At 44.8% G+C, this 25,287-nt stretch overlaps 1 protein-coding gene across 4 annotated transcripts in view; it reads left to right on the top strand.

The window, feature by feature from the left end:
• The window catches only part of STRBP (spermatid perinuclear RNA binding protein), a 451,011-nt gene that overhangs the window by 144,244 nt on the left and 281,480 nt on the right, over positions 1–25,287 (top strand). For all 4 annotated transcript variants that reach the window (XM_069241550.1, XM_069241553.1, XM_069241551.1 and 1 more), the window contains 2 exons: positions 2,023–2,134; positions 15,302–15,399. In XM_069241550.1, the coding sequence (XP_069097651.1) occupies positions 2,023–2,134; positions 15,302–15,399 (210 nt within the window). The remainder of the gene's footprint in view (positions 1–2,022; positions 2,135–15,301; positions 15,400–25,287) is intronic.

Genomic DNA, 25,287 nt, shown 5'->3' with positions numbered 1-25,287 from the left:
CAGTCCAGATCATCCCCCACCACTCCAATCCACCCCACCCACTCCAGTCCTAGCCACCACTCCAGTCCACCACACCCAACCCATCCCATTTCAGTCCTCTCCACCTGACTCCAATTCCCCCGACTCCGGTCCACCCCACTCTACTCCAGTCCACCCCATTCTATCCCAATCCAATTCTCCCACCCCATCCTAGTTCAGTCCACCACACTCCAATCAATCCAGTCTACCCCACTGCATTCCACCCCACACCAGTCCAGCCCACCCCAATCCAATCCGTCCACCCCAGTCCACTCAATCCAGTCCACCCCATCCCAGTTCAGTCCACCCAAATCCAATCCTTTCACCCCACCTCAGTGCAATCCACCCGCCCTGCTCTAATTCACCTCGGTCCGATCCACCCCAGTCCAATCCACTCCAATCCCAAACACCCCAATCCAGCGAACCCCACTGCAATCCAATCCGCCCCACTGCCGTCCAGTCCATCCCACTGCAGCCCATCACACCGCAATCCAATCCACCTCACCCCATTTCAATCCACCCCACTTCAGTTAGTCCACTCCAGTCCACCCCCTCACTCAATCCACCACAATATCCCAACTCAATCCACCCCACTCAAATCCAGTCCAACCCAATCCAATCCACCCCACCCCATTTCAGTCCCTCAATCCACCCCACTAAATCTGCCGCACTCAATCCGCTCCATCCCGCTCTGCTCCAATCCAATCCACCCCACCATCTTAGTCCACCTCCGTTCTCACCGATCACCAGTCCTCAATCCACCACCTCAATCCACCACCTCAATCCACTCCAACCCTCAAAACCCTTTTCCACCCACTCCACTCTACAACACTGTTCCACTGAACTATACTCCTCTCTCCTCTACAACACCCTACTTCTGAACTTAACTGCACTCTACTCCATCACTACTCTCTGACACTGCACGTAACTAACTTTTAGCCATGGTGGACAGCAGCCACACTGGTTTACAAGATGGCAAAACACATTGCCATATCTGATAGCTCTTGTATAAGCGAGACCTATTGACTTTGACAATGCCTGTACATACTTATTCCTTATGGGGCCTCCTTGTGAGACTCTCCATTCTTGTTTATTGAAGTTCTTGTATTTGAAATAGCTTTATTTTATCGTCATAACTTCTAGTAGGAGCAGTACGTTACAGGCTTTCGTCCTTACCTCTTGTTATGTTTTTCTAAAACTGCTTATGCGAAGGGTGAAAGTATTTTTGTCTGTGTTGCTACTGACTCTTGATAAAGGATGACAAATTGCTATTACATCATATGAGTGTCTTTTAAAACTGATTGTAATATATTCATAGGCTGTGGTGGAATTCGTTGATTGACCAAAAATGATATGAGCTGGTGGGTTAAACGCCTTCAGATTGTTTTTGTGCGCAGGTAACTAGACTTGTTGCTGTTATTTTGAGTTGTTAAGCAAAGGCTTCTGTTAAGAAGTATGCCTGAGTAAGTGGTTTGTGAGGCTGCTACTTGCTCAACAGTGCATAACTACAGCTCACATCTGAAGAGAAATCTGATACCACTGGAGCCAAGGCTGCTGCATTAAGCGGCTATAACGTCATAGTCTGAGTTATTGCAGATTTTAATGCAACGTAGAGCAGTCTCACTTGATGCTGGATGTTGCCTATGCATTTGAAAAATTTCCAGTCTAGGTGTCTGGTGATGTGCCTGGTGAGGAATCTCTGGAAGATGAACAATCTGTCATATCACCAAACATATGTAACTCATTCTTCACTATGATCTTCTGACCTACGTTGTCAGCCTAGTTTTGAGCTGACTAGCCATTGGCATCACTAAACCTTAGAATCTCAAAGGCACTATTGAAGTCCATTCCAAGTTGACTGCTTTGTGATTTGTATTAAACTGTTGATAATTTATAGTTTTTTCATATCATTTTTCACAGTACTCATGGCATGTTTTAAAAAAAAGAAGTTATGTCTTCAGATAGATTACCTGTATATTTTAACTTGTTGCAATTTTTTTCTAGCCACTAGAACTAATATGTGAAAAGGCTATAGGTACCTGTAATAGACCCCTGGGTGCAGGCGAAGCATTAAGACGAGTAATGGAGTGCTTAGCGTTTGGAATTCTACTTGCTGGTAAGGGCATGAAAACACCAACTGTGTCAGTAAAGGAAGCAACATCAAGACTTTGACGGTCACAAATTTGTTGACGTGATTTTGTGTGAAAGAGTATCTTTTATTTTTGTGGCATTGAGTTTTGTGAATTGTTTTGAGGGAAGCAATTATTTAATCATTAGTGTTTAATGTATTACGCCTAGTATAGGTTTTATTGGTATTTAGTTCTTCAGAAAGTTTAATGAGGTTTTTAAACAGAGCAAGGATGCTTGCTATACTAGCATTCTTTTGCGTAAGGCGATAGTTTCGTTCTGGCTACAAAGTGAGTTATTTTCCTTAAGATACAAATCGAATGGAAAAAAAAAATCTACCTCCTACCCCAAAAACTTCTTTGTCACACCCCAAAAAGTACTCTTAATCTCCTGCCAGGCCATTACATAGAATCTCCATCCTACCTATTCGTTTTTCGGTAACAGCTGAGCGTTCACTTAAAATCTCAGCACTCTTATCTGTTTAGGATAGGTGATTTTCCTGAATTCAGATAATTGTCAAAACACCTCAGTTGCTAAACAGTAGAGTAAATTGGAAAGTGGTAACTGAAAATCTGGAAATCTGCTAATGTCATCCCTAAGCATGAACATGACTTTGGTAAAAAGGGAACTTTCCAAAGTGGGGCATTCATAGCAAGTACTATAATGTACCACTTTCTGATTAATTCTTTGCAGATACCTCACGTTATTTATCCACCTTTGCACCAGACTAGATTGAGAATCCTTCTGTGTGATAACTTCTTCACGCTGGAAGATAGCATCATCAGGACTCTGGCGGGACTCCATTCACCTGTGCCTGTATCAACACACAGTAGCGTACAGGTGCCACACTGGTCCGCTAATGTTGTTTCTTCTTTTTCCACTCCCTACGCCATGAGTCCAGAGTATTAACTCCTACATTTTTCAACATTTCTTTGCCATTGTTTTCTCCAGAATTCAACAGCCTGAGGAAGTAGCGCCTTCAAAGTGGCAGGTTGTAAACTGTGCTGCACCAGTTGGAAGCAAATGTCATTCACTGACCCTCACAAAGTCAGCCTTTAATGACTGCACCAAACACAATTTGAAGGCATGTGACAAGTGCTCTCTGATGCATAAGAAAGCCATCAGGGAGCAGGAAAGCAAACGCTAGGTTGCCAATCATAAGAAACACAGTGGGTCCCACTCCAAGTCAAGGGATTACTCCGAAACAGTTATCGACAAGCCCTTCACAGGGGGAGCACTATTTGGACAGGAGGTTGATGAATCGTTGCAGTAGATAAAAAAGGATAATGAGAAGGCTAAGGCAATGGGGGCTTTACAGTACAGAGGTACTCAAAAGTGGGGCAAACTCAATTAGAAAGCCCACATCCAGGGGGTCCTTCTCAAAGGGGTAACATCAGCAAACCCAGAGCAGGCTACACCACAACCAAAATTGGCAACACCCTGCAAGACAGCCCTTTTGGGGGAGAGGAATGGGGAGAGGACAGCCCTCCAGAGGAGGATGATCAAGTAGCAAGTGACTTGTCAACAGATACAGGGCCTCATAGAAAACCAGTGGGAGGGAGAATAGCAAATTACCGACAACAATGGGAAAAGATCACCACAGACCATTGGATTTTAAGCGTGATAAGTCACAGCTAGTGTATGGAACTCAACAAAAAAAAAAAAGAAAAAACAGCACCAATTTCAACTAAGACAAAAGTTCCAAAAGGAGCAACTAGCACAACTCAGGAAAGAGGTCAAGGAATTCCTTCAAGAACAAGGGTGCCTGTAAAGGAAATAGGAAAAAGAGAACTACTCAGCATACTTCTTGGTCCCAAAACAAGACCTCACCTTAAGACCAATTTTGGATCTCAGGTTCATAAAAAATTCATCCACACGCGCCGTTTCAAGATGACAACACTACAAGAAGTAATTCCTCTCCTGCTACATGGCAACCATAGACCTGAAGGATGCTTACCTACACATACCCATGAATCAAGCACACTGGGATTATCTTAGATTCAGACTCAAAGGGGTACACTATCAGTTCAAGGTCTTACCATTCGAAATAGTCAGCACCAAGGGTGTTTACAAAATGCCTTGCAGCTGTAGCAGCCTTCCTCAGAAGGAAAGGAATAAACGTATATCCATACATAGACAACTAGCTGGTAAAGGCAAAGACAAAACAAGGATGCCAAAGGGACATCCAAACGATGTTCCCAACCTTGGAAGGCCTAGGTTTTCTCAATAAACTACAAGAATTCAGCCCCACTACCAGAAAAATAAAAGGTCCTCTAGGAGCAAGACTGAATTCAAGAGCAGCACAAGCTTCCCGGGTGCAACAGAGGGGAGGGACGATTATTGAATAAGCTTGTCTTTACCAGAGGGGACAGTATGACAAGGTGGCCCGTCGTGATGGCAGCTTGCATTCCACTGGTAACACATGCAAGACTGCACATAAGCCCATCCCGGAATGGTTATGCTTCAACTGGTCACAGGCGTCTGGGAGTTGGGAGGATCTAGTGGTTGTAACAGCAGAGATACAAGAGGAAGTACAATGGTGGTCATCAAGGAACATAATGTTAGAGAGGCCATTCAAAACACCAACTGCAACTGTGACCATCACAAAGGATGCATTCCACAAATGTTGAGGAGCACACACAGGCAACCTTAAGATATGAGGCCTAAAAGCTTTCCAAGCACATACAACATGGAAAACCATACTGATACAAACAGATAACACCACAGCAATGTTTTACCTGAACAAATAGGGAGGTACAAAGTCATTCACCCTGAGCAAGCTAGACCAAGAAATATGGAAATGGGCCATCCCAAGGTCAATCAACTTACTGACAATACACCTGCCAGGCAGAGTGAACACAAAAATGGACAAGCTAAGCAGACAAGAAAGCAGCACAGATTAATGAGAATTCAAACAGGAAACTCTGGAGAAGATCTTCAGAGCCTAGGTCATACCAACAATAGATGTGTTCGCAACAGCAGAGAACCGAAAATGCCAACTCTTCGCTTCCAGGTTTCAACACCACCATTCAGAAGGGAATGCCCTGTCACTAAACTGGTCAGGTAGATTTGCTTACGCCTTTCCACTGATCCCCCTAATCTCAAGGGTACTGGTGAAGGTCAGACAACCAGGGTTAGACCTCATCCTTATAGCCCCACAATGGGCCAGACAAATCTGCTACTCAAATCTACTAGAACTGTCCAAGGGACAAATGATCAAGATCTGGGAGGAATGGGATCTCCCTACAATGCAGAACGGACAAGTCTTCCATCCAGAACCTGTAACACTCACACTATACAGTTACCACCAAGAACCACGGAAATATTAAAGGAGGCAAGAAGTCCTTCTGCAAGACAATACTAGAAACTGTACTGATATACCTCACTCATCTACTGGATAGTGAGATAAGCTATTCATAACCTAAGATGCATCTAGCAGCTATTGTAGCACATTCCAGGGGAAGCTCATGTAGAAGCTTCTTCACTGCACCAGCAGCTAAAAGATTCTTTGAGGGATCAAAGAGAATTGCACCACCAAGGAAAGCACCTGCACCTATGTGGAGTCTAAACACAGTACTAGCACAGTTAATGACAAATTATAACCCGTAAATAAGGCAGAACTTGAATCAGCCCATTAAATTGCCTGAAAACAGCCCTTTAATTGCAGTTACTTCACTACGGAGAGTGAGCGAGCTCCCAGCATTAACAATATAGGGACCATATATGCAGATACATAAGGACAATGTGGTTCTCAGAATAAACCCTAAGTTCCTACCCAAGCTAGTAAGCAAATGTCATGGCAACCAAAACATTCAGTTGCCAGTGTTCTTCAGAAACCCTCACACACAAATAAAGAAGGCTCTGCATACCTTAGACGTAAGGAGAATGTATATACTACATACAAGAAACAAAACAGTTTTGCAAGAGAGACTGTTTGTCTCCTACGCAAAATCAAGCAAAGGATCGCCAGTCTCAGAAGGAACAATTTCAAGATGGATTTTTGAAACAATTAAAGTACGCCACTCAACAGTGGGGGAGACACTCGGCTCACGCCGAAAGGCTCATTCAACTCGGAAAAAGGACACAATTCAAGTGTTTAGCAAATGTGCCCTTACACAATAGGCGCAGTGGGAACTTGGACCTCTTCACTTTTACAAAACACTATTGTATTTACATAGAGATGAACAAAGAAGCACAAGTGGGTCAAAAAGTACTACAGCACCTGTTTGCAAATTCTTCCTCATTTCATCCCGACCGACCCAAGGAAGGTGTTAGTGCTACATAATTTAATGCACAGCATGGGAATTCAGCAAAGGATTCATACTGCAAAATAAAATGGTTACTTACCAGTAGGAGTAGTTTTGCAGCTTGAAGAGTTTTCTGGATTCACTTGCAACCCATCCACCGCTCCAGAAATGGGAAACAGGACAAACGGGTGAAGCGGGGAAGAACATATAAAAGACGGACTACAAGTAACAAACAAAAGAAGCAAGGAAGGAAAAAAGAATCTGAAGATGTCTACCATGCACAGAAACATCCAGGGAACCGTCTGATGTCACACAGAGAATAGACCTAACACCAAATAGTCACAAAAAGAACAGTTGATTACCGGAATGTAGAATAAATCAAACATTTACCCCCCAGTCACAGATCTGGGTTTAATCCATCATTTTGTTTGCTAACCATGCCATTCCAGTTTGGGCCCAGTCATATGCAAATCAGTCTTGACCCTGTATCCCATGGGAACAGTCCAGCCCGAACTGCCAGACCAGGTCCTCCGGTCCCAGGATGCTTGTTTCTGGTCCAGGGTTTCCGGTTATCACCCCTCTTCAGCCAGCCTAGCTTGAATCTGGTGGCATAGTGAGCACGGGACCCACGTCTGGGCACACCCTTCTCATTTGGGGCGACAAACGCAAAAAGAACAGTTGATGGATGGAATGTAGAACAAATCAAACATTCACCCCCAGTCACAGATCTGGGTTTAATCCATCAGTTTTTTTGCTCACCATGCCATTCCAGTTTGGACCCAGTCATATGCAAATCAGTCTTGACCCTGTTCCCCATGGGAACAGTCAAGCCCCAACTGCCAGACCAGGTCCTCCCTGGACCAGAAACAAGCATCCTTAGCTATGTTCCATTTGTCAAGAGTCAACCCCAAGAAAAGCAGCGTCAGTTTGTAACGGTTACCACCCAGCACATCATTAATATGCAGCACGATGAGTTTGTGGGTTCATTGGAATGTTCCAGCCCAAAATTCTTCTGTCCTCGTCATCAAGGCCTCCCAAGTCTCCCTCCCATGTTTGCCACAGATAAGAGAATGCTTTATTTTGATTGGAGATGAGTCTGATACATTTTAGGGACATTATGGCCTTCTAGATCTCCTGAGAGAAGCTTGTCTTCCAGAGGATCAAATTCTGGGAGATTGGTCAGAGCCGCTTTAGAAGGGGCTAGTGAAGCTGCAGATAGCGATCTGACTGATGACGATAAAGATCATACTCGGCTTGCAAGGTTTGAAAGGATTTGAAGGTGACGTCGACCAGTACATTGCCCAGGGCGTGCTTTCAGGTGGAGTGAAATCCAACAGACTTTTTTTGATAAGAACAAGCATGATATTTGTGATGCAGGAATTTTTGTACCTTTTGATGTATCCTTGTGTACTGTCTTTACTGTTGATGCCAGTGTATCGGGAGTGGGTGGGTGTTTTGGTCGCGGCTTGGTCTGAGGAGTATTTCAGAATGTGTCTGTGGGGTATAAATTTCAAACTGAGGACAGACCAGAAGCCGCTGGTGATCATATTGACTCCTGGGGGAGGTCTGCAAGATTGCCATCTCAGTTACAAGAATTCATGTATTCATTTAAGCATATTTCTAGTTGGCGCTGAGTTCAGGCTGATGCTTTTCCTTGTATGTTGGTGGATTGGAAGCTTGTGGATGGTGCGGTGGTATGCAATAATAAAAAGGAGAGCACAGTGGCTGTATTGAAAGAGGTTGCACAGTAGGTGTTTTTTACTAGGGAAGGATGTATGCAAAAAATGCCTGAGGATAGAATTTGACAGCATGTTTGTAAGATGGTGGTAGCAAGAGGCAGGAGAGAGTGCAGTTCCGTTATCTATGAGTCCCTTCATTAAGATACTGGATGAATTATCGGTCCGTAAAAATTTTTTTTTAAAGCAGGGTGACAGATTTGTATCCCCTGAAAAATGTAGAAAAAATAAATAATTCAGTTAGCACACAAAGGACACCTGGGGCATACAATGACCCAAAGGAGAGTGGAGGAAAACTTCTCGAGGCCATGGGTGGACGTACAAACTGCTCAGTGGGTAGAAAGATGTGTGGATTGTAGGGAGAGAGAAAAAAGACTTAAGGTTGGTATGCAGTCTGAAATGAGTCATATTCAGGCTTCTGAAGAAGTGTGGCATACTGGGTGTATGGATTTTATTGGACCTGTGGCGGGAATGAGTGAGTATTTGAGCTTTGCAATGGTGTTGGTGGATGCTTATTACAAATGTTTGAAAGTTATATTTATGAAGGATGTCTGTACTAGGGGTACCATAATCAACTTACATAAAATTTGTTGGAGGGAGTGGAATAGATGTTGGTGTGGCAGTCCAGGATGCAGTTTGGGCACATCACACCACATTGAATAAAGAACTTGATAAATCCACGTTTGAGTTGATGAGAGGTCGCAAAGTCAGGACCAAATTAGTTCCCAGTGGTTGAAAGATAAGGAGGAACTGAGTACACCTTGGCAGGGGGTGTAAAGATTCCAAAATTCAAATTGGTGACTGCATGAAAGTCAAGGATGGCATATTGGAAGAGGGTTGTTCATGTTCAGAGGTCCGTTCAAGGTCAAGCAAGTATATGAGTGGTATGTGGTTGTGGAGAATTGAAGTAAATGGAATATACGAAGAGTAGCCTTGTATCTGAAAGGAGGAAATTGTCACAAACTGTGGAAACTGGTGATGGGTGTAGTGGATGCATGCTTGCTGAAGAGGATCTGCCTAGTTCCTTGGACAGACAAGGGTAGAGAAGTGTTGGTGCAGAAAAACTGTAAGATGGTAGAACACTGGAAGGTGAGAGAACGGAAGGTGGTAGTGTAAGGAGAGAGAGGAAGACTCCTATTTGTGTGCAGGACTATATGGTAGAATCAGCTTGAGCATTGTTTTATCTCCCAGTCAAGGAGACAGACAAGATGGACTATAACTGCATGTCCACCATCAATTAATCCAGCAGGGGACAAAGGTTGGGCTCCTAAGCCACCTCTTCATCTGGGGAGATGAACACGTCCAGGTATTTGAAGACCACCTTGGTGATTGGCAACATAGCCACCCAGTCAGAGTTCGGTGGATATGCTTTTGTAGGAAAAACTATTGATTTGGAGATGTTTATATGACGATGTGAGGTTTCCCTAAGATGCCTAATATTTGCAGTTTACAGGGTCCCGTATGTTTGAGGTCAGTTAGGAAGAAAAGGATAGCGTCAGTGTACTACACTGAGACCTTTTCTCCCCATTCAAACCCGCGCACCTGAGTGTCCATCCTCACCCACACAGCCAGTGGCTCCATGGTAATGGCCAACAGCAGAGGGGACAAGGGGCAACCCTGTCGTGTCCTCCGTTGTGTTGGAAAGGAGTCCGATCAAGCTCCATCTGCACCTACCGTCTCCTCTAGGTAGGTGTGTGTGTGTGTATATGTATATAAATAAAATAATTTGACCTATGATAGAAACTTAAGGCCAAAGTTCAGATTGCGAAGGAGGGCGAACAAGTACTTTTAGTTTACCAAATCCAAGACCTTGTCGAGGTTGGCGAAGAGAACCGCTGCCGGCGCTCCCAGCTGGCCTGCTAGGGTCAAAATGTTGTATAGTCATCTCATGTTATGTCCAGTGGCCCTGTGGGCATGAACCCAGCCTTATAGGGGTGTACTAAGGTGAAGATTGGTCTAAGTAAATGACTTGCCAATGCCATCACCATTACTTTTACCTCGAAGTTCAAGAGACCGATCAGGTGATATGAGGAGCATTCCTCTGCTGGTCGGTTGGACTTGAGAATCACCACTATCTCTGTAGACTGAACATCTAGGGGCAGAAAGGAATGAACAGCAGTGTTTATTACTGCCAACATGTGGCCCTGGAGTTTGGGCATATATATAATTTAAAAAGTTTACATGGTAGGCCAATTTCTCTTAGACTTTCCTGGTCTCAGCCCGCTAGGGCTGACAACAACTCGTCCACCGTGAGGTCATTATTTTAAGGACACACATTCTGCAGACGTCAGGGTCTTAAGGGGAAGGTTGGCTACAAACTCTTCTGTCTGCTCCTGTGAGAAAGTCTCCTTCCATGAATATATCCCTTTATAGTAGGTTGCACAGCTACGAGCCACGTCATTAGGTTCTGGTCACAGTGATCCAGTCAGGTTACATAAGAGGGGAACAGATGGTGAGTTATGGGCGTTTTGATACAGTCTAGCCAGCATTTTGCTGGACTTGTCTCCTCATTGGTATATGCAGCTTTGTGCCACCTGTCAGAACCTCTTGGGCTCCTCCAGCTGCTGGAGGAGACCCAACTGTCTCCGGGCCACTTGTATAGTTCCCTGGTGACTCTGCACATCCAAAATGGTATTCTGAGATTCCAGATCTGCAAGTGTCCGAGCCCGATGCCGTCTCTCCTCGGAGGTGTAGCTAATATCCACACCCTGCAGTGTAGCTTTAAACTCTTCCCAAGGTATTGCAGAGGATTCCACAGGGCCAGCATTATGAGTAAAGTAGTTGTCAATGGATTGACCTATGTGATTTTCATAGTTTGTGTCTGAGATTCCAGGGTGACAAAAGCCATTAGAAGTCAGGGCATTGGCAGCCCAGGCGGACCCGGAGACCACTTGGGGAATGGTCAGAGAGCCCCCATGCCAGTATGTTAGTGGTGCAATCCTATGTGTATGTGGGATAAAGAAATAGTCTACACTTGAAAAGGAGCCATGCGCCGGCAAGAGGAAGGTGTAGCTGCACTTAGTGGGATGATGGGTTCTCCAAATGTCTAGTAAGCCCTTTACATTAACAAAGAGTAACAATCAAGTGCTCCTGAAGTGGGGAGGTGATCGGCGGGACCAGCATCACTCAGTAGAGCCATCCATGACTCCGTTTCAATCCTCCCTCCATGCCCCCCCCTCCAAATCAGTGTGAATCCACCCAGAAATTCTCCTCAGAGCCCAGTGATTAATGCCAGGAATGTCTGACTTAGAGGAGCAGGGGCATAGACATTAAGAATAGTGAAGGGTTACCCATACAGACTTCACGATTATATACCTGCCCTTCTGTTCAGCCCAAGTCTTAGTTGAAAGGAAACACAAATCTTGATCAAGAAGCCTATTCCCCTTGAATCCTTATGAACCCAAAGTGAAATACCTGTGGTAGCCAAACCTAGACAGACACAGGACCTTATTACCATCAGCTTATATTTTCTAAGTGTACTTTATGACCGCACCAAGTTTGATTTTTATCAAACAACCTGTTGACATTCTTGGACACCACATATAGCTGATCAGCCAGGTCTGTGTCAGGACTGCCCCTCCTGGTATATTCGGGTGTTAAAAGAGAAAGAAGGTAATCAGCAACAGGTCTGTGGATGACACACAGTGGAACAATGCAGCATGAAAAGCAACATTTACCCAACTCCCTCTGCCCCATACTTTGCAAACATGAGTTATCCGTCACAGGGCATACCACTTCAAGGTAGCAAGTGGGAGCCCCACAGGGCTTATTCCAACAATACCCAATAACAGCAGAAGTCCTCCACCTCTCCCGAAGCCACAGTGGAGAGCCCCAGAACCCAAGATTAAACACGATTGTCCCTCAACAGGAAGGTATGTAGCAGGGAAGCCCTAATGCTCTGACTCTACCGCCCCATGGTCTTTAAGGTCTTGCTCCACAACAGGCCCATATGGTGCACTACAGGTTCTCATTCTGTCCTTGTCGAAACCATTTCAGCGCCTGCAACATTAAGCAACAGGCATAGCTGTAGGTAATATGGCAGATCTGCCTTGCTGCCAGATTCGTGTGGTCGGAATACAGAGGGTGCTGATCCCGACGGGTAAGTCTTGAGATCAAATGCGATCTATTTCTTCCCTTATCTGGGGTTCTTGAGGATTGTGCAAACCCCTCCCCAGAGATGAATTGGAATCCTTTTTTGGAGGAGAGAGTGGTTTGAGGTGAATTTTCATCTGCAAAATGGGCGACCTCCTGTGGTGTCTCAAAAAAGAGAGTTTGCGATCAATAGAGTATCTTCAGCTTGGCAGGGTACAACAGCATGTATTAAATATTAAGATCCTGAAGCCACTTTTTAGCTGCCATAAAGGATTGCCACTGTTGTTGCACCAGTCTGGTGTAGGCTGAAAATATCATTATAGCTTGAGATTGGACCATGACTTTACTGTGGAGCTAGATATTCTTAAGGATCATATCAGCCATGACCGCGCCAAGAGTATCCCATAGTCTCACTCCATGCACAGACCCCACTACCAAGGAGTTAGAGGGAGGGGGTGGGAGGAAAAGAAGGTGGAAGGGTGGCTGCGGGGCCAAAAGAGTGCCAGGCAGTCCATAGTAGGTAGCCTTCTTCAGTGTCTCCTTCCCCCTGGTGAATCACAGGTGGCACCCAGCCCCACAGGCCAGACGGAGACAGGAGAATGGGGCCCCAGTAGTCACAAGGCAGAGGTGTGCAGGGCCCTGCTGTCCACTGACAGTTAAGCATCAATCCTCAAGACCTGGGGCACCATCCAGAGCACCCTTGCCACTCTGCTAGGCTCCTCCCCCTCCTGCCAGCCAAGTCCGCCCCATCTGGGCTCAACTCATTTAGTGTAGAAACTGCAGTGTGTGGGGTGGGGGAAGAGAGGGGTCTGTCCCCTCAGAGCTGGGATCAGTCATCCCCAATGCAGCCACTACCCAAGAACGTCTCTGCAGAGCCCCAGCTGCATAGAAGAATCAAGCCTGACAGACGCCTCCGTAGCACTTCGCATCAGTGCCGCCGGAGCAGCATTATGCCCAACCCTGCTCTTCAAGACATGTGGTATCCTCCAGTGGGACTTAAGCAGAGTGCGGGGTCAGCGTCCATAGCCTTACAGCGGGCACTGGCCAAGGTCACCCTGCACAGCTGCAGCTTCTCTCACTCTGGACCATCAGCAGGGAGGCCCCCGCCGCCCATAGGAGTTTGTATTGCCGCTGCAATTGTGCACTTGCAGTCCACAGCAATGGATGGTGAGCGACAGGCCCCTAATACGGGGCGGGGTCATTAAAAAAAAGACCGTACAGAGCAAGGCTAGGTTGCTGTCGCCATTGTCTGCAGTTAAGCCGCACAACCCCTCTATACTGGGTTTCTTGACCCTGAAAACTGATTTCCTTATTACATTGACTTTGCATCAGTGTGCCCCAAGTTTTGGCATTTCAACCTCAGTATAAAGGCTGTTGCTGCATGCATATTTTCTTCTGAAATTAGTGTCACACTTACCAAGTCAGTACATCATGCTCCCAGCAGTCGTTTCCTTTCTGCATTCATCCAAGGAGGAGCAGTGCTTCTCCAGATAGATTTTCCTCTGCATCAGAATGTGTTCTGCCTTTGCTAAACTGGGGTGGCGCCTATATACAACCTGCTACTTCATACCCGGCGACCATGATGGACGCGGAGTCGACTGACGCCACCTAACCGTGCACAGGGGTACTTCTTGAAGGATAATCTCCGGATTCAGACTGACGCCTGAGGGAAAGTCTTAGATAAGGGATCTGCAACTAGAATATGTCTCTACCAGATAATTTGTTACCAAAGGCAAGCAACTTGTGCTTTAGGACTTCATGCAATTGCAATATTTCTCAAAAGGCTAAAGAATCTCTCTTAAACCTTGAAACTTTTATGTTCACTTTTGAAGGGTTGTTCAGTTATCTTGCTTCCTACTTGACAATATATTCTTAAGGTTGTTCTAGCTTCTGTAATGTATATATCTTCTATTGCTATAGATATTCTTTATTTAAAGATTGGTTTAGTAGCAGAATGGATTCCTTTTCTGTTAGCGTACTTACCCACTATATAACTTAGACGTCTTGATGACAGAAAACTCTACAAATGACAAGATGAGTTCTTTTGACTTTGGTTAGTCTCTAAAAACTGTGCCCCGCGCCTAATCTATATTTTGGCGGATGATGTTAACTGACAGAGGGACAGAGTAAATTACCCTGCCACCCTGATGTAATTCTTACCTGACAAACTTAATAATACTCACTGGCCCATTTGTCATTTCTAGTATTGGCAGGAACCACTATCACTGTGGTTCCTGTTACTGCATATGAGGGGGGTATTGAGCACTTTTTAACGCCCGGATACACCTCTGTCATTGTCTGCTGGGGATGCACAAGCTTTCGGAAACACACAAAGCATAGAATTGAGGAGGAAGGACATCACCAGTATGCTGCATTCTGTCTGAGGATTTACCATCAATCGTATCAGGTCTATCATTTGCCTTCAGGTCTCTTTTTCTAACCAAGTGCCACTACATAACCAACACCACCATTGACGTCTGACATGATCTAGCATGCAGGCCTGTTCGTTAGGCGATATTTTTCATCTCAGGCATGAACGTGTTGTAAAATCCATTTGTCTTTAATCCGTCCCTATTGTATGCACTCTAAGGTTGCATTGACGTCTGTCCCCTCTTCTCCCCCTCCCCCCCCCCCCCCCCCCCAATTAAATCAGCTACCAGAAATGTTTGGTTGCTGATAGGTGCTTTGCGTAGCAACCAGAAGGAGGTGATGTGGGCGGCGTACTGGTAAACCAGTATTTTACTAATTGACATGTTCAGTTGTAAGTAGGATTTCAGTCAACACATTTGCTTCCTTTTCCCCCTTTCTTTCCCTCAGGCTGAGAAGTGAGTTATTTTTCTTTCTTGTACTTTCCGGTATAAAAAGTGAAAGGATGGTCCATAGTACATACATTTCTTTATAAAAAATTGCTAATTTTGTTTAAATTAATGTAGAAAATTGTATTTGTTGTGTTTATTTGTATTCAAATTATTATGTATTCATATTTTGCTTAATTTGACCTATTTTGTCTCCAGTTTTATTCTTACAATTATCTTTTTTTTAAATGTACAATTAAAACTGAAGAAATCCGTGTCTTTGTAGGTGGGCCAGGTCTACACGATCCGTGTGAGAAGGAGTCAACAGATGCGTTGATGCATATTACAACTCAGCAGAGAGAGCAAATTACCCACAGTGCACAGGTAAACGTGTAGTGAAATGCAGGGAATATACATGAAATTCAGTAGATTCTACACTAATGTGCAGCTTTTTTCATTCAGAACATTTCAAACCTTGTATTGAAAAGTAAATTTTTGAGGAAGGTGCCACAGGCACTGACGTTTAGAATTGCCAAATCGGCTGCATTTAGGAGACTTATCATGGTAGTTAGCTCCGGTGTACAGAATAAACTAGTATTAAGATTTTCTTTTAGATCCCAATTTGCAATCGAGCTAAGTTAACAACACAAGCCAGCAAAATCCCTTGCCGAATTAAGCACTTGTTCTGTGTACAACTTGCAGGTCACACTGGTTCCAGTTAATTTAGAATACAGGAATCCCTAAAATCCAGCAAAGCATAACCCCCACTTCCCTTACCCCAACATTAAAAAAACAATTTTGTTTTTCTACTTTCAAATCATTTCTGAAAATAGAAACAAAAATAGAAATGGCTTAAAATTGCTGGATTGAAGAATGTGAATGCTCCTTCCTGTGCTTCTGCTCAGTTTGTTAGGAATTCGGCCCACACAAATAAAAAAATAAAAAAAGCTCTTGGTAGGACCCTTCTGTCACATATCGATGCCTCTCAGCATAGTGTTGTAAAGCTCTCCACCCTCTTTACTACTGCTGGTGTTGGCTATAGTATATGTATTTTTGTCAGCCTTTTTACTTCCAGTGAACTCTTTGAGGGCATTTTGCTGCTATCTTGTGCTGTAAAGGGCTCTCATACATGGTGCAGAGAGCACAACCTAATGTTCTTCAGCACTGAAAGGGTTTTTTAGTGTTGGGACAGTAAGTCTTTGAGCCAGAGTGATTTATGCCCTATGAGTCTGGCTCTCAGTGCAAAAGCGTGCTTTTGGATAGGTGTGCAAAATGTTTTTACTCGCCATGCGCAGTTTTTTCTTCCATAATTTAACTTGTAATGTTTTATTGATATTTTTATTGATGTTAAAGAAGTTGTCATGAGTGCTGTAATGCCGCAAGTTATAGTTATTCGAACACCCCTGTAACCTTTGGGTTTTTTTCAGTGAATTTCTATGTTTTTTTTAAACAAAGTAATTAATTACTGTATGTTAATCCAACCACTGCCTCACACGGCCAAAGGCCATGTGCCCTGGGGGTTGACAGCAGGGCTTGGCATGCAGCCAACCCTCCTAACCACCCATCTCCCCAATGTGCCATGCACCTATGGATTTGGCCTCAGGGCCTGCCTCTCTGGGTGTGACAATAGGTGTGAGAGGGTGTCTCTGGGTGTGAGAGTGGCTCTGAGAGAGTCTGGGTGTGGGAGAATCTCTGTGGGTGTGAATGCCTTATTGTGCTAGATGAAAGATGCATTCACCTCCACAAAGGATTTCAGATCGTTTTGCAATACGGAATTGCAAATAGAGCACACTTGCTTTGCCTTTGCCATGCCCAGGAGTTACGATTGTTTCCACTTTCCAAAAGTGCAGCTTTAGCTGGGCCACCTGCTACGTTTATATTTGTACGTGCTTCCTGTTGAGGCTTAATTTCTGTGAAATGATCATCATGGCCACAATGGAAGCTCACCTGCCTCTGTATCCAACAAGAGTCCACAGTTTGAACAAAATGTTTACCCAACTGGAGCACGTTCTACTGGTTAGTAAGTGCTACCTCATTAGGTAACTGTATAGTGTGGGGGATGGGAGTTGCGCCCTCGGGCCCACTAAATTTCCATGAGGGAGTTGGGCCGTGTGCCCCTCCCCCAAACCTCTTAACGATTTCGGGGACCCTTTCCCCCCCGGGCACAGCCTTATCATTTTTTTCTATATTTTTAGGGAGGGGAGCTGCACGGTCCTCTACCACCAGCCTATCTCCCCAAGGGCACCCAGTGTGCAGTGGGACTTCAGGAGGAGCCTCAAGGCCCCCACGCACCCATCAGGCTCGCCAGCATTGCTGTCACAGACTAGAAGCTACTAAACATCTAGCTCCCTGTCTGAGAGCAATTGTTATCTCTGTTTCCCTGCCCTAATGTTCACAAGCAGGGAAACAGAGGAAAGCTCTGCTCCCAGCAAGCAAGAGCTGTTTGATAGCTCTTGCTTGCTTGGAGTGGAGTGTGTGCTCTGACTTAGCGGGAGCTGTCAAAGTTGCCGCCAAGTCTGTACAAACAGCTATGTCCTGAGGTTAAGCATATGTATTTGACCTGGAGAGGTGGGAGGTGGTGGTCCCCAGGGCTGTGGGTTCGCAAAAGAACCCCTTCATTCTTTTATTTAAACACCGACCCCTTTTTATATATTTTTCACATACTTTTACCCTGGGGAAGTTGTGGTCCCCAGTGCTGGAGGGGCTGTTCCGGTCCTCTGGCAAATAATAAAATATTTTAGAGATTTCTATTTGCAGATTCCTTACCTCAGAATTTCCCCTAGGAGCCAGTCTGGATTTAGAGATTTTTCTTCAAGCAGTACCCTTGCGCACCGTTAGGTCGCATTGTTCGACTCTGCGACCTTCGTTGGCATTGTGGTCGCCGGCTGTAACGTCGTAGGTCGTATACAGGTGCCACTCTGGTGCGCTGACATCAGTTTCTTTTCGCAACTTTCCAAGCGTGGAGCCATGAAGAACACTGACCCTGGTGTGCCAGAACTAGAGCCCTGAAAGGGAAGTCCCTGTTCCTAGAAATCGGTCTGCAGAGTGGGGAGGATGGGTGGGGCCGGTAAGGTGTTTTCATCTTTCCCTGCATGCATGTTTGCATGCAGGGAAAGAGACAAACTCCACTTTCAGCAAGCGGGCGCTGTTTGACTGCTCCCCCTTGCTGAAAACTGCACTGTGTGCTTTTGCTTGGCAGGAGCTGTCAGCTCTCGCCAAGCAAAAGGAAACAGCTACGTCTCGAGGCTGGGCTCTTCGGGAGGTAGCGGGGGTGGGGGGGTCATGGTCCCCAGGCCATGTATGGCTCCAAGAGGGGTCTGTGCAGCATCCCTCAATCGTTAGAAATTTGCCCTGGGGACATGGTGGTTTGATGGGTCCCATCCTAATATCATTTAGTAGCCCCGGAGTGGTGGAGTCCCCCATAGGGGGTCCACAGCGCCTCTCCCTATTTTTATAAAAATAATTTACCCCAGGAAAGTGGTGTTCCCCGGGGGCGCTGGTGGCATGTGCGCCCGCATACTATTCAGTTTAAGCCTCGGAAAGGTGGTGGTCCTCGGGACACATGTGGTCATATATTTTATTAAAATAGCCCTGAGGAGGTGATGGTCCCCGGGGCTGCAGGGGCACCACAAATGTCCCCCCACTTAAATCACAATGCACTTGCCCCGGGGAGGTTGTGGTCCCCAGGGCTGCAGGGAGTGAGCACACAGGTCCCCACTCACATTACAAAGCCTCTTGCCCTGGGAGGTGTCAGTCCCCGGGCTGTGGGGAAGGGGTGTGTGGGCCCCTGCACACATTACAAAGCCACTTAACCCAGGGAGGTGGCGGTCCCTGGGACTGAGCTGCCCCCAGTACAGTTTACAGTGAAAGCCCTATGAGGAGCGTCACCTTCCTATTTTTGGCCAAAATGCCCCCGGGACCTGGCCCACCAGGAGGCATAAGCATTTGTAAGCACCGAAGACGGTTGAACAGATGGAGGAGGTGTTGAAGCCACATTTTTCATCACATAGGGTTCAAAGAGACTTGTCCTTTGTGAACATTTCTGCAGTGCCAATTCCGGATGGGATTGTGTGGGATAAAGTAATGTTTGATATATACGGTTCCACTGAGATAATTCAAATACCGTATGTTCTAAAGTTATCCATGAATTATATTGTAATACCAGGCATTGTATCTGATGATTGGGACGTGAAGACAGTTGATTCCATGATGACTGAGTTACAATATTATACTGTCTATGAGAATGAAGATGTTTACCAGTTTAAAGATAATTATGGTGACATGTTTTGTTACAATTATTATGGGCACCACTTTATACATAAAGCCAGTAGTCCTAAGACAATATTTAACTACACGCAATGGGAGCATTGCCCGACTCCCCCGCGAGGGAGTTCTAAAACATATTCTGCCAAATTTGCATATTTTTCTGGGCCTCATCAAAAAAATGCTAAGTCACATTGTTTTAAGTTAACTCCGTATAAAGATAAGCAAATGTTGTTGACTAATACAAAATTCCTATACTCAGATTCTTTTGTTTCCCGACTGTCAATTGAGGGCTATGAATATTGGTCAAAAAATGTTGATTTGAAAAGTGTTTGGGGAACAAAACATTGGCAGACACAGGGTAGAGAAACACTGTTTAGAGCATGTCTCATTCCTGTCCAAATGATTTTTTTAAATGACACTGTGCAACAGACTAGCTGTTTGGGCTTAGCGACGATTGGAGAATTGAATATGCCTGGCATACCTGTCCCTACCAAAATGAAGGATTGGCAGAAATATATCAATGCCACTTTTAGTGAACTTACAGAGTGGGTCTAGAATGGTACGTTTAACACCTCATTATCACGTCCAGGCGGGTGGTTTTTGTGGCCTATAGACACCAACGGGTGTTATCAAAGTTTTGTCACCTCCTCGGGGGGTTTCAGGACAAGTAGGGCAGACCCTCGCTACACATCACCTGAACATGCTGAAATTATTAATACATATAGCTTGGGAAAATTATGTCAACAATGGTTAAAATCATCCACGCTAGATGCAGTTAAGACCCATCTCACGCTCCTGTCTAATAACACTGACTTGCAAGATTTTTTGTCAGGCCCGAAGACACCCCGTAGGAAACGTTTTTTATACGAAGTATTCAATGAAATATGGAAACTTTCCCAACAAGCAGCTGTGTGGTTGATACATGGGGTTATTAATCTGCCTATTTCTACACTACAATTCACTTCTTGTTTAAAACATGTTCCAGTAGGCAGATATGAAAAGCTGGGAGACAGTTATATACATGAGGTGTGGGAACTTCCCTTCTTGTACAAATGTCTTAATGGCATGAGAGAGGTTTTTCTTAGCGGTAGTGAATGCGAGACTTCAGTCATTCGATGATTTGTAAGCAGCTGTCCTTTCATGGGGCTTGCGAATTTTGCTTGCTATCTGAAGGGAGTTCCGGTCCCCTTGATTAAACACACATTCTAGGTACTTTCGAACGGCAGCTACGTCCTCCTCAATAGTGAAGACTGTTGTGGCATGCGGGCCGGAATAGTTTACGTTGTTTCGGTAACCAAGGTCGTTACTTGCTGCGGCTATGTGTTATTTCCCCCCTCTAAATTAAGGGAGGTGGCAGATATCTGGCCTCACATTGCTACTTCCAAGGTGAATTTCGACAAGTTAAGTAGACTAAAGGCTTTATTGTTTCAGAAGCATGTGGCCCTAACATCTGCGCGCGAGACCTACGCACTTCAGGTGGCAAGCTCATCAGCAGAAATACAGTCCCTGTTAAAAACCAACTTTCCGAGCCACTTTGGTGAACTTGTGGGACGTATATTTAATGCGTCCAGCACAGCTGGACTAGCACATTTTTTCAAAGCAGTGGGTATTGGTTTTGCTCACACCTTCTCTTCCATATTCGGTTTGATACCTTCAGCTATTCATTCAATTTTCGGAAGCATTTTGGGGGGATTTCTGATCACTTTGGCTTTATTAGCCGGCGTTTTGCTGTTGCTGTTGTTTTTCTGCAATGGCTGTCCCGCCGCAACAAGAGCGAATGTGGGCGCTCCCATCAGCGCAGCTGTGTCGTGAACGCATGATGCAGCACTTTGGGGGAACACTCCTGGAACATTTGGAGTGTGACTGGTCTCTGTCATTCAGACCAGTTTTGGATTGTGTGCAGCCTGTGTTTCGGTGCCATTGGTGCTCGTTTGAACATGCACTAGACACCTGTCTCTCACGGCAACGCCTCCCAGTGGTTGATGCTGTTCTGTTGATCTTCCCGATGAGGGCTCATTCCCAGACATGCGTGCTGCGGCTGCGTTTGCTTCGTGAGGCTGATTACGAGATACCCTTCCAGGAGGAAGTTGATATTACCGCGTTCACAGGCCCTACACGGGATGCTGCCTTGTATGATTCTGAGGCTTTGGAACACACCTGCTCCTTAATAGTATTTGGTGTGGATTTTCCGGTCTTGTCATCTGCCGAAGTGGAGAACCTCCTGCTTTCCATGACCACCGTTTGAATTGACTTTGATCTAAATTGACACTGTTATATGAATTTGGCTCTTAGCCGCATGCTTATTTTTAAATTTAGGATTATAATGCTTTGGTGTCCTCTTGACTTGTTGAAATTATTACGTTTTCGTAGATTTTTAATCTAGGGAATTTTTTAAGCTTCGATTAGAACCACTTTCTACTGACAAGGGGAGGATGTAGTGTAGCCATTTTTAATATAGCCTTTGCGCGTTTGCTTCAAGCATTAGGCCTCTGTGCACTTTGTACTAGATGCATTTTATTTAGCCTCGCACTGTTATTTTTCAATAACTAGTTTCACGGTCTTGTTTTATTTTCTTCTATCACACTGTTTAGCCTACTTCAGCACCGGAGTTCTCAAACAATACATTCTTGCTCGCTCTGTGCTTCAGTCAAGGATACAGTCTGGTACGTTGCCGATAGACGTGGTAGGAGTTTAGTCTTTAGCATTCGTAGAAGATACACATTCTTACGTAGGGACGTTTCTTAGCACACCGGCGTGTTAGTTATAAAAACACTTCCTAGTCCTAATACACGTAAGAGGGAGATTCAGACCAGGGAACCGCAACTAGACGCTGACTGCCCTGTTGCAGATGCTGATCCAGATCACAGGCCTTTGCTCAGGTATGAGGGTTGATGTCCTCCCGGGAAATCTGAAAGGCAAGCTTAGAGCTTAACATGCTGTGCTCAAAATAAAACTTAGTAGAGAGAACGTAATCTGGTAACACTATGATAGTGTTATTTCTATGTTTCACTCTTCTCATTACTATTTCAATCCTACTGTGTTGTATGGTTCTGGTTATTGCGGCTCACGCCTTATTATCTAAAATACGGTCGTTTTATTAAATCAACCTGTAAAATTTAAACTGCCTTTGTCATTTGTATATGAGACCACTCTTGGTATGAGAGAACTGGTTGGGATCTGAGTGACCATGACTTCCCTGAGAAGCTCTAAGATGTCAAACAAAACCAGAATTGCAGCAAGCTCAAAGACAACGCACTATCCCCAATGATACTCGATAGTAAATAACAAGTAATAAACAATGATACCGTTATTGGTAACGATAAGCGTGCAACTACACCATAGTTCCTGCTGCAACCACGGAACTAGACAGGGCTGAAACAGCCCCACATATATAGATAATCAACAAGGTGGTGCACCGCAATCAACAAAAAGTGTATTTCATGAAAAGACTAAAAGATATTCAATATTCTGAAGCACAACAGAACGGTCTTGTTCTTTTAATATTTCATCATAGGTCCAGAGGAATTTTAGTTCAACACAGTTCCATACATAGGATAAATAAAGAGTCAAAGATAAGTGGAGTGAAGTAACCACACTGTCTTGCAATCCGCTGGACAGATAAAATATACAGGATGAACAGCCGCCAACGCGTTTCGCCCAACAAAAGGGCTTCTTCAGGGCATTGGTAGTATCCAGTCAGTACTAGTAATAACAAAAATGTTGATAACCCACGGACCGCTCATTAGTCACTCGAAAATGTGATAACCTTCAAGCCGGAGTGGAGACAAACACCAAGTGTTACAATGCGGCCAGCCCGATAAGCCTGCCGCCGCAAATGACGAGTAAAGATACAGGAACAAGTGGCGTGGCCGGAGCAAAACCATATTGAGGGTGACAGGGATCCTTCTCCGTGGGTTAGACTTAGTCCCCCATACTGAGAACGACCCTGATACCCAAAAATCCAGTAGTCTCATTAGGATAATGAGAGCCAACAGATGTCACAACAAAGGACATACTGCTTCGTCTCTTTATAGAGACCAGGCCACCAGTAACAGGCCTGTAATAGTGAAATTGTGGCGGCCACGCCAGCATGTGCAGATTCCGCCCCCTCATGCGCTGCATTAATCAATTGAGGTTGTACAATTTTATTGGGGATCTCGCCTACGCCTGGTATTTTAACCTCAGCATTCAGCATACTTCCCATTAAGTATTGATATTTATTTTGAAATCCCTTAGACTAAGGCATGCCATCAACCATAGCTTTTATGGCAGCCAGAATCTCTGTGTCTGGTTTGGAACTTGAACGAGTAACTGTGGCCACAGTGGCAACTGCCACTGCTGACTTTGCAGCTTCATCAGCCAAAGTATTCCCTGCAACGTGTATTCCAACATGCTGGTGTCCATGAGTATGTACAACATGGACTTTAGGTAGCGTCTCCTTCAGGTCTGCTACCTTCCCCCACAGAAGTATGTGCTTTATGGTGTTGCCCTTTGAATCTCTGAACCCATTCAACCGCCAGTAATGTAGATATTCATTAAAAGATTGGACACAGTAATATGAATCACAAACAATCAGTGAAAACTGTGCCGAATCCGTATGTTCCAGGGCCAGTAACAGAGCTTTCAGCTCAGCCAATTGTGCCGTACAGTCCCCTAGTGTATAAGTATGTTGGGGGCAGAACTTCTCCCCCTCCATATGGTCGCTCATTACTGTACATGCAGCAGAATATTGGTGTTTTGTCCCCACTGCCGGTTGCGCAGAGCCATCGGTGTACATGACTACTTGATAGTGATCAATAGGCAACGTGTCAGCGGGAACTGGGTATTCAATTTCATATTGTAGAAATTCCTGTGTCTGTATATAAACGACGAACTTCACAGCTTCATTGCAAGAGCCATGCATCCAGATGCAGATTCTCCATGATAAAAAAAAAAAAATGCTTTTTACCCTTAGGCAGGTCCCCCGGGGGACCCATGGACCAAGGCTAGGGGGAGTAACATCCCCGTTCCCTTTTCCCACTTTTTGGGACTCGACTGAAGCAGAGTCCCAAAATGGCTGCCAAACCTTCTTGTTTGATGTGTTGGCAGCCAATAAGATCTCAGCAGGAGATCTCCCTGGATCCAAATCCCTAGATATACAAATTTATTGTCTCTCTAATATCTCAAATTACTGAACAAATTTACACCAAATAAAAGAATTGACATGGGAACACTTTTTTTTTTTTTTTCCAACCCCCTTTTCTCGGCTTCTGCTTAACGGATCTTCACGTCTCCACCCATCCCTACCCGTCCCTAGTTTTTATAGGAAAAGTGTTTTTTGTTTTGCCAATAATTTTGGTGCCGTTTGATGAATCTTTACGAAATGTTCCCAAAAAAGGGTGTCCCAAAATGCTTGTTCCCCCATGCCTTTTTCCATAGGGATTTTAAACAGGAATAGCACCCGAACCTCTGGACGGAATTACACCAAATTTGGCTGAAAGGTAGCTCTTGGTCCCAAAAGCGACCTTTTGGTAAGTTAGTGTAAGTCTGTTCAGTAGTTTTTGAGACATTTCTATATATAGGGATGCTAAAGCTCCGCAAGCCCTTCCGATCTTGCGCTGAGAGCTGATTAGCTGCCAACATGTCAACAAGGAAGTGTTGGCACCTGTAGGGAAATTGGGTTTTTGGTTGGCAGTCAGGTTACCCTCTGTCCAAGCAAGAACCCTCACTCTAGTCAGGGCAAGTCACACACAATCCAAATTATCCTGTGCCCACCCTCTGGTAGCTTGGCATTGAGCAGTCAGACTTAACTTAGAAGGCAATGTGTAAAGTATTTGTGCAATAAATCATACAATAACACAATATAGCACCACAAAAATACACCACACAGTGTTTAGAAAAATATATAATTATCTGGATAATTGCAGGTCAAAACGAATAAGGATGCAATGTGAAATTGTAGAGATATCACCGAAAAGTGATATTAAGTGTCTTAAGTCTTTAAAAAGCAATCAAAGTCTCTTTCAA

This window comes from Pleurodeles waltl, chromosome 6 (assembly GCF_031143425.1).
Source record: "Pleurodeles waltl isolate 20211129_DDA chromosome 6, aPleWal1.hap1.20221129, whole genome shotgun sequence".
Lineage (NCBI taxonomy): Eukaryota > Metazoa > Chordata > Amphibia > Caudata > Salamandridae > Pleurodeles > Pleurodeles waltl.
The sequence above is the reverse complement of the archived record's forward strand: the minus strand, read 5'-3'. Positions and strand labels throughout refer to the sequence as shown.